The sequence below is a fragment of the Papio anubis genome, chromosome 8 (assembly GCF_008728515.1).
Source record: "Papio anubis isolate 15944 chromosome 8, Panubis1.0, whole genome shotgun sequence".
NCBI lineage: Eukaryota > Metazoa > Chordata > Mammalia > Primates > Cercopithecidae > Papio > Papio anubis.
In genome coordinates, this window is record NC_044983.1 from 46,053,499 (window position 1) to 46,066,241 (window position 12,743).

The 12,743-nt window shown below is 34.9% G+C and overlaps 1 protein-coding gene across 1 annotated transcript in view; it reads left to right on the top strand.

Annotated features, from left to right (window-relative positions):
* Positions 1–12,743, top strand: part of SNTG1 (syntrophin gamma 1) — an 895,276-nt gene that overhangs the window by 739,738 nt on the left and 142,795 nt on the right. The window contains exons 11-12 of the mRNA XM_031669313.1: positions 2,783–2,899; positions 4,471–4,542. Of these exons, the coding sequence (XP_031525173.1) occupies positions 2,783–2,899; positions 4,471–4,542 (189 nt within the window). The remainder of the gene's footprint in view (positions 1–2,782; positions 2,900–4,470; positions 4,543–12,743) is intronic.

The window sequence follows — 12,743 nt, forward strand, 5'->3', positions numbered from 1 at the left end:
TTTTATCTATTTGCAAAAATTCTTAGCCATCATCTCTTTCAATATATCTTCTGTTCATTCCCTTTACTGTGCTTGGGTTGGGACTCAAATTTGAAGTTCTATACTTCTCAGTGTAACACCTTTTTCTCTTACTCTCATATATGTTTTTTCCAAACTTTTGTCTCTCCAATCATCATTCTAGACATTTTTACTGAGCCATCTTTCTATTCACTAATTATTTCTTTACCTGCTTTTTAATATGTTGTTAAACCCAACTTTATATTTCATAAATATTTATTTGTCTAATTTCTAAATGGAACATTTTATAATCTATTATCTCAGATATACTCTGATGAAAGTTTCAATTTTGTATCTTATATTCTTATACATAGCAAACCTAGGTAAATTAATGCCTGTATTAGAAAATTCGAATATCTGAAATGCCTAAATATTCAGTTCTGCTGTCTATTGTTTTTATTCTTCATGTTTTTCTCCTGATGTACTTCATGAAGTTTTATTTCCTTATATTCTTGGTTATTTTTATTCTCTTCCAAGAAACAGTTCTTATGAAAATATATTGACATAAGTAATGTTATTGTCATCCAGAAAAAAATTTCCATTTTCTTGAGTCAGGAGCCTGAGAGAATGCCAGGATCATCATAAACCATTTCAAGCTTGATATTTTCTGGATCATCTCAATGGCTTAAATATGAGTTCCAGTCCTGGCAAGGGCTTGATGACTTCTGCCTTAACTTTGTAATTAGGATGCAGATATTTCTGATCTTAACTAAAAGCAGAGCATGTTTACTAAGGCCTCCACATGTGGAGGATTCTGGACTTTAACTTTTTGATCCAAACCTGTGAGACTGGCCAATGTAGCTGATTATCTTATGTGACATTTCTGTGTAGAAAGCACACCTATGGCAAAGGTTGACCCCACATTTGTATTAATGATTAACCTCTCTCAATTTTCATATTACTATAAATTTTTCCTGGTTGTCCTTTAATAGCTTGTAAAATATCTAGCTGCTTTAAGCATATTCTTTTCCAGTTTCCTAAGGTAACATTAGACGGTAGGTTGTCTATATTCTCTAATATGCAACTACTGGAAGTGTAAACTATAATATCCTTTTATTTTAACTCATGTAATTATTCTGACACATTAAATATATATTAAACTAAGTCATACTTTTCTTTATGGGATGGTTATCTATTAAGCTTCATTTATTCTTTCAAAACTGTGTTGCTATCTGATCAACTATACCTGACCATATAAGCAATACAAAATTGTCAGTTATTATAGCTGGTTCTTATTATGTTATTATTAACCAGTGAAGTCTCTATGTAATGCATATGTTAGTAATCTAAAAGATTACAGAATACATTATATAATTAATAGAGCAAGGCATCTTGGTTCAAATTCCAATTCTAACTTGTATCAAGTTTGTTTCATTTATTAAGCTAATTTATTTATATCACAATTCCTTAATTTGTTAACTCAGGGACTTTATAGCTCAGAGGCTTATTGTAACACAAAGTGAGATAATGAGATGGTGAATAATCCAATTATTTTAGAGAGTAAACATAATTAATGGAAAGAAGATGGGATCCATGAATAGACGACAGTAATATTTCAAATCCTGTGTTTCAAAGTCTTGCATTGTTATTAGTCAACGGTCACCACATTAATGCTGCACAACAAACCACCCTCTTACTAGCTGTAATACAACAATAAGTATTTCTTTCTTTCTGAAAGTGACCTGATTGTCATTAGCCACCAGTTTGGAGCTAGCTGGGCTTGGTCCAGGTGTTAAGCTGAACTCTGGTCTGCTGCACTTGTTCCTATCCTGGGTATGAGTTTTTCATGGTAATGGCAAAAGCACAAGATGCTAAGCTAACTTTACTCGTGATACATTCATGAATATCCTATTGATAATAGAAGGTCTCATGAGCCAAAGAAAAAAATTATCTAGGAGGAGGAGTTAACTCTGCCAACCATAAAGCTAACATAAATTATATGAAGTGGGAAGTATATCCTCCCACATAGAGTTGTGATGAAAAAGAAATGGAATGCCACATGAATATGTTGCTAGAAATGTCATACTCATGACATGTTTGACTCTCACGAAAATCAGATCATAGAAAGAGGAGTGACTCATCTCACAAAATCTTTGTTTGGAAATCGATCTGCCTTTATTTAAGCACTAGAGGCTAAAGAATTGGTTTCAATGCCATTTGACATATGAATACACTAGCATAAATTGTATTCATCTAAGATCAATGATTAAAAGGAGGACATTTATTATTCTCCCCTGTCACACAGAGAGGAGAAGTGGTCCACCGCCCTAGTGGTAATGCCATAAGATGTCTCTCTGATTTACTTTCTTTACTCACTTCAACATTGTGTATTAAAGCACATTCCCAATTAATAAAATGTCAGCAATTGGTAAACTAGTGTGATGCATCAATGAATTCTACTACAAATAAGTCTTTTTTTTCTGTAAGAATTGGTAGAGTGGGAAATATAATCCATGGCAGGTTGGATGGCATAAGTATACACTTGATAAATGCTGATGGAAATGTATAAGAAATTCTTATGAGAGGTTTACATTCATTTACTGAAGGTAAATCTGGTTTAGTGTACTTTTTTCATCATTTAATTTGATAATTTTATGTGAGCTTTTAATACTACATGAAAAAATATCTAAAATATTTTTTATATTTACATCTAAACATTTTTTAGACATAAGATCTATTAAAATAAGAAGTTTTTGACAGTTGATTGTATTCCATTTTCTTGCAGATTGTCTACATGGGCTGGTGTGAAGCCCGGGAGCAAGACCCACTTCAGGACAGAGTGTACTCCCCGACCTTCCTGGCCCTGAGAGGCTCATGTCTCTACAAGTTTCTGGCACCTCCAGTAAGTGTTTTATCCAAATTTATTGCTCTTTTCCATATTATCACAAGAGATTGACACTAACTTAACAGTACCAAATAGTATGCTATCAATATTTTTTAAAAATAATATAGAGAAAAAAATAGAAATCAGTTTATCTGATTTAACTTACTAAAAATGTATGTTCTGACATTAAACATTTACTTTATCACCCTTGAAAAGTCTGGAACTTACTTCTTTATAAATAGTGAACCTATAAAATAATGGATCAAAATATAATGCCATTAAAAATCTCATGAAGACATGAGAAAGGAGATTTTAAGAAACATTTTCAAGCATATGTCAGTGTATTTTGTTTATTGAATATAATTTAAAGAAATGAATATACCAAAAGTGAAATTAAAAAGAGTAAACTATTTTAGAGCTATGCATGAATGAACATGTTTACTAAACTCTTATTTTCAAAGGATCTTTTGAAAGTTCTTTTAAATTTATTCAGCACTTTTAATTACTAGCAATTTATCATTAGCAAAGGGTAATAAGGAAATCTCAAAATGATAGCACCTTATCTAGCTACTATTAAGTCTATCTCACCATAGTGGCAATCCCATAAGATGATGTAAACTCTCATGGTGTTCAAAGTTTAAATTAGAGGATTCCGTCCTTGGCAAACATCATAAATACATTCTGGTAAGCTGTCATTTATGACAGTCAAACTATGTTTATCTATGTTGTACTGGTCTCTCTAAATAAAATCAATAGCATTTTCATCCTCTACTATATTCTATATCCTAGTTATTGAGATTTGTAGTAGATTTGTGTAGATACCTATTGCACCTCAAGTCTTCCTTTTGGAAACATGTACCTTGTAGCTCAGAAGACACTTAATAAATATTTATTGAATATAAATACCAAATACCCGACCAGTCACTTGCAGGTCTAATAATACATAAGATTTAGAAATCATCAGATCTGATTTGCTGCTGTTTTAAATGTCTGTCTCTACATAGTTTAAAGCACTAGGAAGACAGGAAAAATTAATATTTATATATTTTACTCTATTCCTACTCTGAATAATTTATTTGACAGGGCAGTTAAATATATGTTCCCAACCTAAGTAAGTGAAATAACTGCATTACGCTTTTGGTATGTTTGCAATGTCACAGTCATCTTGAAATTTCTGAATATAAATGATGTATATTTAAAAAATTAGAGCTGTGCTGAGATCTCGTATTCTCTGTATTTAACTAGTGGTAAATTGAGAAAAAAATTATGAGTGCAGAATGTAAATACTTAGTATTTATAGGTAGACAATACATACATTATTTAAGACACATAAGGACACTGCACAAATGAGAACTGTTACACATAGCATAAATCGTTTGCTGAAAGCATAAGACAAATGGTGACAAAGCATGGAATAGAGGAAACAAAAGCATTATGTAGGGTCCTTTATGAGCATAGCTTCACAGATGAGAGACTAAGTAGATACATCTGTGAAAATTTTTCTTATTTTTCACTATATTATGCAAATCAAATACAGTGGTAAATAACTTTCTAAAACAAATTAAACATTATTTTCTTATCTCTTAAAGGTGACCACCTGGGACTGGACGAGAGCAGAGAAAACATTCTCAGTTTATGAGATTATGTGCAAGATCCTCAAGGTATGATCAATAAGTAGTCAGTATTTGAATGACTTTTCCTCAGCAAATAGTGCCTCTGGGCTCATAAGTAGCTCATGAAAGCAAATGATTCATGGAATGATAGAAGAGACAAGATAAAGAAAAATGACAGAGAAAGAAAATAAACTAGACAAAAACGAGAAAATATGGAATGCACAGAAGTGCACTGGCACTCAGCTATCTGCTTAAATAACTTGGGAGCAGACTCTGCAGTCCTGCCATGGGTGAGGGAATAGGAAGAAGCTCCTCAGGAGTTCACTGGGGAAGAAAATTCAGTTAAAAGTAGTCTAAATTTAAACGTCGGTTGTTACCATGCTTTTTTTTTTTTTTTTTTTTTTTTTTAATTCTTTTTTTTCTGAATAAAATGCAAAAGAGAAAGATTTGGGTAAGACTTGGAATTCAAAAATGTAGAAAATATCAAGAAAAATGCAAAGAAAAGTTTTGCTCTTTTGTTCTTAATCTCATGGCTTGACCGTCTTTTTGCATATGTAAAAGAACATTCGATTGTCATATATGAGTTGAATTTCTGCCATATGCAGGATTATTGCAATAGCAAGCCATCACAAATTCTGTAAAATGTCACATGGTTTCTATAGCGTTTTTTAAAGAATTGAAATTGGAATAACCTATAAAACATGAAGACTTTCTACTTTCTTCACTTACTACTTTAGGGTTTGTAGGCTTGGACTCACCACAGATTGATAATTCAGTTCCTGCATAAGGTTGACTTTGTTTCTGTACCCAAGGGAAACTGACTTCCCTTTGTTTTATGTTAGCTATTTATCTTCCTGTTAAAGACTTAGCAGAATAAACAAATGCTGAAACATTTAAAATACAATAAAATGCATCGAAAGTGTCTGAAGGCAGAGAGACAAAAATTATAATTACCTCAAGAGTGTTCATTGTTTCTGTTCCTTAGAGAACTTTGGATTAAAGCTGAAGTTCTCTGAAGTGCAAAATCCAACTAAGAATAGAGTTCGTCGATTGCTCATCAGTGTGCATGCTTTGAGTTCTTTTGTAGGCGTAATGGTGGAGGGACAACGTGAAATACTTGAGTGTATTGTTAGTAAATAATGGTCTGACAGTTTCTTAAACAGGTGCTAGTATCTGAGGAAAAGGAGATCATACCCAACTCCAGTTTTCTGAAACAATTGCCAAAATGGCTAATGAGATAGCTTTTTTTGGATATGGAGTCTTGCTCGGTCACCCAGGCTGGAGTGCAGTGGCGTGATCTTGGCTCACTGCAACCCCCAGCTCGCGGATTCAAGCAATTCTCCTGCCTCAACCTCTTGAGTAGCTGGGACTACAGACGCATGCCACCATGCCCAGCTAATTTTTTTTTAAATTTTATTTTAGTAGACATGGGGTTTCACCGTGTTGCTCAAGCTGGTCTTGAACTCCTGAGCTCAGGCAATCCACCCACCTCGCTCTCCCAAAGTGTTAGGATTACAGGCGTGAACCAGCGTACCCGACCAACTGTGTATTTTTAGCAAAGCTACTCATATAATTAGTATAAGAAAAGAAAGAAGGAAAGAAAGAAAAGAAGGGAAGGAAGGAAGGAAGGAAGGGAGGGAGGGAGGGAGGGAGGGAGGGAGGAAGGGAGGAAGAAAGGAAGGAAAGGAGGAAGGAAGGAGAGAGAAAGAAAGAAAAGAAAGAAAGAAAGAAAGAAAGAAAGAAAGAAAGAAAGAAAGAAAGAAAGAAAGAAAGAAAGAAAACTGCCTCAACAAATCAACTTTGTCTATTCTCTATCTGTACATTAATATAACTTTTCTCATAGTAATAATGCAACACATATTTATATATTCTTACTTAGACTTAAATTATTTTCTAACCACTCTCCAAGTAGCTACATGATCTTTAAAATCCTCTCTTTAAAAATAGCCATTTAAACATTAGAACATAATGCAGTTTATTATAATAGTTAAAAAGGATAGTTTTAAAGGAAACAATAAACATTATGTTTAGCTCTATCAACATATATAAACACTCAATATTTTATATCTCTTTGTTATAATTTTTGACAACGTTAAGATTATGCAATTCGTGATCTGTTTTTGTTTTTTTTTTTTTGTATAAAAATATGTCTTGAGATGTTTTTTCTATGGCAGTTAATGTTCCTCAAAAACACCGATAACTTTTTGATAGATTTTATCTATTCCATCATTTGCCCATACTCATTGAGTCCACTTTAAAATTTTACATTTAGTTTTTTGCCCCCACTTGTTTCTTGCTATCAGGCATATCACAACAATCATTATCTGAATGATTTAATAGGAAATTAAATGTTTGCTGTGTACCAGGTAACCTCAGTACTTGTTATGTGGCTGAGAAAAACGCAGAAAAAGCTACTTCTTTCATTGCACTTGCATTTTATTAAGTGGTATGATGTTAAGTAAATCAGTAAAGAAGACAAAAATAGTAAGTAAATAAATGAGGCAAAATAATAATATGTAGGAAGGACTGATGTTTGCTCAGAGACTTGTATGCAAAGTCTTATTTCCTTTATTCTAAATTCTGAGCTTTGGGAATCCCGTGTGGAAAAATATTTTAACATATTCAACATATTAAATCCATGTGTCCAAATTGTCTCCTACAAAAGTCACCCTAACTTATGTTGCCATCAGAAGTGTCTAGGAGAGTGCCTGTGTATTTATATTTTGACCAAATTAAAATCAAAGACTACTTCTCATTTTAACTTTCTATATAAAATTTTCTATAAGCCTTAGTTTACTTGAATTTTTTAAAATACTTTAAGTTCTGGGATATAGGTGCACAACGTGCAGGTTTTTTACATAGGTATACATGTACCATGGTGGTTTGCTGCACCTATCCACCCATCATCTAGGTTTTAGGCCCTGCATGTATTAGATATTTGTCCTAATGCTCTCTCTCTCCTTGCCCCCAACCCCTCAGCAGGCCCCGGTGTGTGATGTTCTACTTGGGAAAATGTTTACATAGGTTAGTGAGTCCTGGAGATAAGTATTCTCAGACATCAAATACAATGTAAATCTACCTTCAGTTGTTGTTTGTGATTAAGGAAGTCCCCTCCCATTAGTAAGTACAATGCTGGTGCTTTATGCTTTGCGGCTTGACATTAGACATATAAAACCATCCTTTAAGCATCCCTTTTCCCAAAGGAAAATTTCATGTAGCATAAGAACAGAGGAGTGGCTACTAGATTCAATGCTCAATGGATTATTTTCCTGCATGCAGATTAGATTCTGCCCTTCTCCTGTTTCAGGATCACTGTTTGGAAAATAATTTGCTTGATAAGGAAGCCAGTCAGATAGGTGGGGCTGGTGAGCAAATCAGAAGGGGCGTCTTCTATAGCCCAGCCCTCTCCTGCCATGAGGTACCAGTTCTGATGCAATCTGTGCAAGACTCTGCCTCCAGAAAGGGATCCCTCAGATGAGGCTAATTAAAAGTCAGATTTGAATATCTGGATCACAGAAGAACTGGCCTGTGACCATTAATCAGGAAAATCCTGTCCCTTCTGATGTGTTGATAATGAAGCTACGCCAGTAATAACAAAAATGAAACAATAAGGTTGATCTGGTATATACAGCTTATATGTATATACCAGGTATTGTCCTAAGTGCTTAGTATATGAATTCAGTTTATATTTACAGCACCACTATCTGTCAGTTATTGTTATTCCCATTTTAGAGATTTAGAAACTGAGGCAAAAACCAGTAGAAGTAAATAGCCTAAGGCCACATAGCTAGTAAATATCAGAGCTAAAGATATGAATCTTGCTGTGTCTCAAAATTCTGTGCTCTTGCACATGATACTACACTGTCTCTGTCTCTCAGTGTAAATATTGATAATTTGGGGGGAAAAAATGGGAGCCAGAGAGCCGGCCTGGTACTGATGAGAGAGCAAAGATTTCAAAAAAAGAGGAACTTGGCAACAAATGCTACTTCTATTACTAAAACATTACCCTTTATGAGTGTATTGGGCACTACGAACTTCAGTTCTTCATCTGTGAAATGCAGCTATTGATGCAGAGGGTGCTGTGAAGATTAGCAATTGGTTAACTGATTTGTGAATGCATTTTTGTCTGTTAATTCATATTATAGTTACTTCGAGTACCTTCTATGTGCCAAGCACTCCACTAGGTATTAAGGATCAATACAACAGTACAAGAGAGTTGAACTCACAAAAATTCCAGCTGATGAAGGAGTTTAGGAAGGGCATTTTGGAGGAGACCTTTAATGAACGGAAACCTAAGTGACTGTGAAAGGGCTCCACAGAGGAACATGTGTCATCGGAGGGGTTGGAGTTCAGCCAGTAGGAAGGGAAGAGCAACCTGGCACAAGGAATAATGTGTAAACTTGCCCAGAGCTACAAAGAAGTGTGTGCCCTTTCAGCAATGCAAACAAGTTGGGTATGAGGTTGCTGTTAGTGTTTGCATGGAACAAATCATAGGAAAAGGCCTTAATAAAGCACATGAACTTTATCTGAGGAACAAAGGACAGCCACTAAAACATGTCAAGCGTGGGGAGGGACTGAGCTTGCCCATTTAAAAATCCTCCTCAAATGCAACGTGAGATGGAGTTGAAGGTGTTGGAGGGGAGTGCTCCTGGGGCATCTTCTGGTCAACAAGGGCGTGGACAATGGGCTAGGAAGAGTGAGGCAGAGGAGTCGGGCCTGAACAGATAGTGCCGGTGCCCTCACAGTAGCCACTTACCTGCATAGAACAGCCCTCTTGCACCACTCTGGTTTGACTCGTTTTGCTCTGACTCTAGCCTGAGCTGTAGCTCCCTAACACGGCACTGTAGTGGGGCATGACTGGAAAAAGAGACAACATGCATTTTCAATTACAGACTAAAATCTCAAGAAAGCCTTTAATTCTTCCTTTTGTTAGGTCATATTTTCTTAGCCTATTATCTTGCCTAATCTACTGGAACTTATATTAAACCTTCTTCATTCTTTTTTGAAATTAATATATATTTTCCATTCTCACTTTTAGGTAATGATCCTGATTCCTACATTAAAATTCTCTCAGAATTGCAAAAGCCTCCTGGCAGCCCTATCCTGACAGATAACTATCCTTGCTCTTATCTAATACTAAGCCTCCCATTGGGTCATAGATCTTATCCACTCGACATAAACAGCAATTCTATCCTGATGACTCCAAATGCATATGTTCTGCCCAGAGCTTATTCCTGAACTCTAAGTATTCAACAGTTTATATTTCTGCCTGCTGACATCCCTAATAGAAATGTCCATGTTACATGTCCAAAATATAGAATCAACAATTGGAGAGAATGTAAAGAAACATGGAAATTAGAGAAAAGAGAAAAACAAAAGCAAAAACTAGAGTTTGGCTATTTTTTTTAGGAACTCATGGCAATTAGCTGAGATGATACTAAGTTATAGCATGGAGTACATTTTAGCATTAGAGACCTCTGGTGCCTGCCAACAGGGGTGTGTTGAGCTGTTAGGGAAACTGTGATTTATTCAACTTTGGTACTTTAGAAATTAAGAAAATGCAAAACTAGGAATATAAAATTAGACATGAAAGTGAATATATATCAAGAATGAGAAAAGTTCATGATGCAGAATAAAGTTGGCAGATACCACAAACATTGAAAATCTATGAAAAATACTCTATATTTGTAATAAATTCACTAAGACACCTATTGAGTACTTTTTCTCCTATATTTTTGGGGGCTGCATATTCTCTGATCGCCTGTTTGAATTAAAAGGATGTTGTAAACCAGTGTCTATGGAAAAAAGAAGTAGACCCCCCCTGCATCTTACCCTCATCTCTCTGGGCACCAAGGTCACCTGCCTCCTAGAGGACACCCAAGGTCCCTAGCCCAGGGACAGCTCCCAATGGAACTTAGATATCATCTTACAGCTGAATTCGGAAGTACAGTAGCAATGATGAGGTTCTTCCTAGTGAGAGGGAGCTAGGACCTAACTGCATGACTTGAAGCCCAAGTGTAATAGTTGTTATGCTAACAGATCATACATGGGAAACATAGAAGAGGAGTGAAAGGAATGCCTGTCTTCATTCATAATAGATGAGCAGTGTATCATTCGTATAAAGATGCACTCTCTATCATTTGGCCAGGAAACCCTTAAAAAGTGGACCATCATTTTGTTTGTAGGTATTCAACACCTGCCTGTTTCAGAGCTAGCATTAGATTTAGCAAGAACAAGTCTTTGGATGATAAAGATTATTTTTTAGTTTTCATGATACTGTTTTTCAGCCTGATATTACAAATAAGTTTAAATTTTTGATAAAATATACATAGTGAGCAATATAGTCACACTGATATTCATCTAAAATCATTTTTAGAAAAAAGAAGAAGACATGCCTGGTAGGGTTGAATGAGGAGGGTACTCAGAGTGAATGCAGGTGGGAGATGGGGAAGGAGAAAGAGGGATTGATCAACTAAGTAGATATGTTATATGGAAGGTGAAATAGGAACCTTATTTCTCACTGTTAGAGATGAGAGTCATAAATACAGAAAGAAAGAAGCCGAGAATAAATTCTGTAGTATTGGATTACAATTAGAAATATTGGTATGCAGTCTCCGTTTGCAGTGGTGTGTGTGTGTGTGTGTGTGTGTGTGTGTGTGTGTGTATGTATGCGCATGTATATGTGTCCAGCTGTACCTTACTCTGTCCCCAAAATATCTGGGGTCAGAGAATTCTCAATAGCAAGGAGCACACTCAGCAAAGCTCTCCACTTCTCAATATTATTCTCAATTGCAAAAAGCCAGAACTCTATAGAGAAATGTTTGATGACTGGGTTGTGGCACAGAAAGTCAAAGATGAGGCTAAGTCATATTACTGTGCTAGGAAATAAGGAGGTGTTCAAAGAATGATGGAGATAGATCAAAAGACATAAAAGCAACTTTCAAGAGCATCTATTGGGCAAATTCGGGACAAACTGAGCAATTCTGGGATAAAATAAATGCTAGCAATGGATTGTAACTCAACAAATAAAATAGGAAACCATTAAGTCTATCTTCATAAAAATAAAGAAGTGAAAAATTTGACAAGGGACAAAGAACATACTTAGTTTCAAAGTACCTCCTCACAAAGAACTTACTGTAATTATCAAAGAAGAGAGGAGAACTTTACAGGGCACAAACGTGACAGCATTGCCTTAACAAATTGATGAAAGTGAACACTTCATTAATGCAACACATCAAAAATTATGCATGTCTGATACGGTGATAGACTATCATAATTAGCAAAATAGCAGGTTCATGACATTCCCACTAGAGCTGGGTATAAATGAAATCTAACTAGGAGGAAACATCTATCTAATGCAATATAAAGGAGAAACCAATGTAATCTAACCAAATCTAACGTGATTTAACCTATTCTAGTCCTGAGAAAATCTCCAACATACCCAAGTGAGACACATTTTATATAAAATAAATGTTGTATTTTCTTCAATAGTGTCTAAGTCATTAACGTTAGGAAAAGATTAAGGCATTTTTTTTCCCACTGAAGGCAAGTAGTATCATAGAACAACCACATGCAGCAGAGGGTTCTGAACTGGTGAGTCATTAATGAAGCCCAAGGACTAGACCACATCAGAGTCCGTGCTTTGATGGTTGCATTGTGTTTCAGTAGGTGAATGCTCTAATGTTCTTGTTTGCAGAAGGTACACACACACTAAAGTACGAGAGTGGGAGGTAATGAGGTATCACATTGGTAGTTAACAAATAGTTCAGAAAATATTTGTAATTCACTTGCAAATGTTCTTTAAATCTGATTATATTAAAAATTATTCCATGTCAGGAGTTTCTATATAAACAGCAATGCAAAACAAGCAAACAAGGAAAAGCAAACCTGCCTCATATAGAGACAATGCAGTAGATTAGTATAGAAATCCCTAAAGGCTACCAGGCTTGTACAACGTTCTAAGACAGCGCTAAAATTGTGCTCAAATTAAGAATAGATAAGAAGAAATAATACCAAAAATAAGTAGAATAAACAAAGACATAAATAGAAAAAATAACTTTAAAAATTAAAATAATGCAATAATTACATCTTCAATAAATACTGTGTGAATTTATAATTCTTATATTTTGATATCAAATATATATTTTTCCCATGCCCTGTATTTACTGTATTTGTCATTGAAAAGTTAAATCTAATATTATTATTTCTTTTATCACAACTGCTTACATTTTTAATAGAAAAGAGATGGT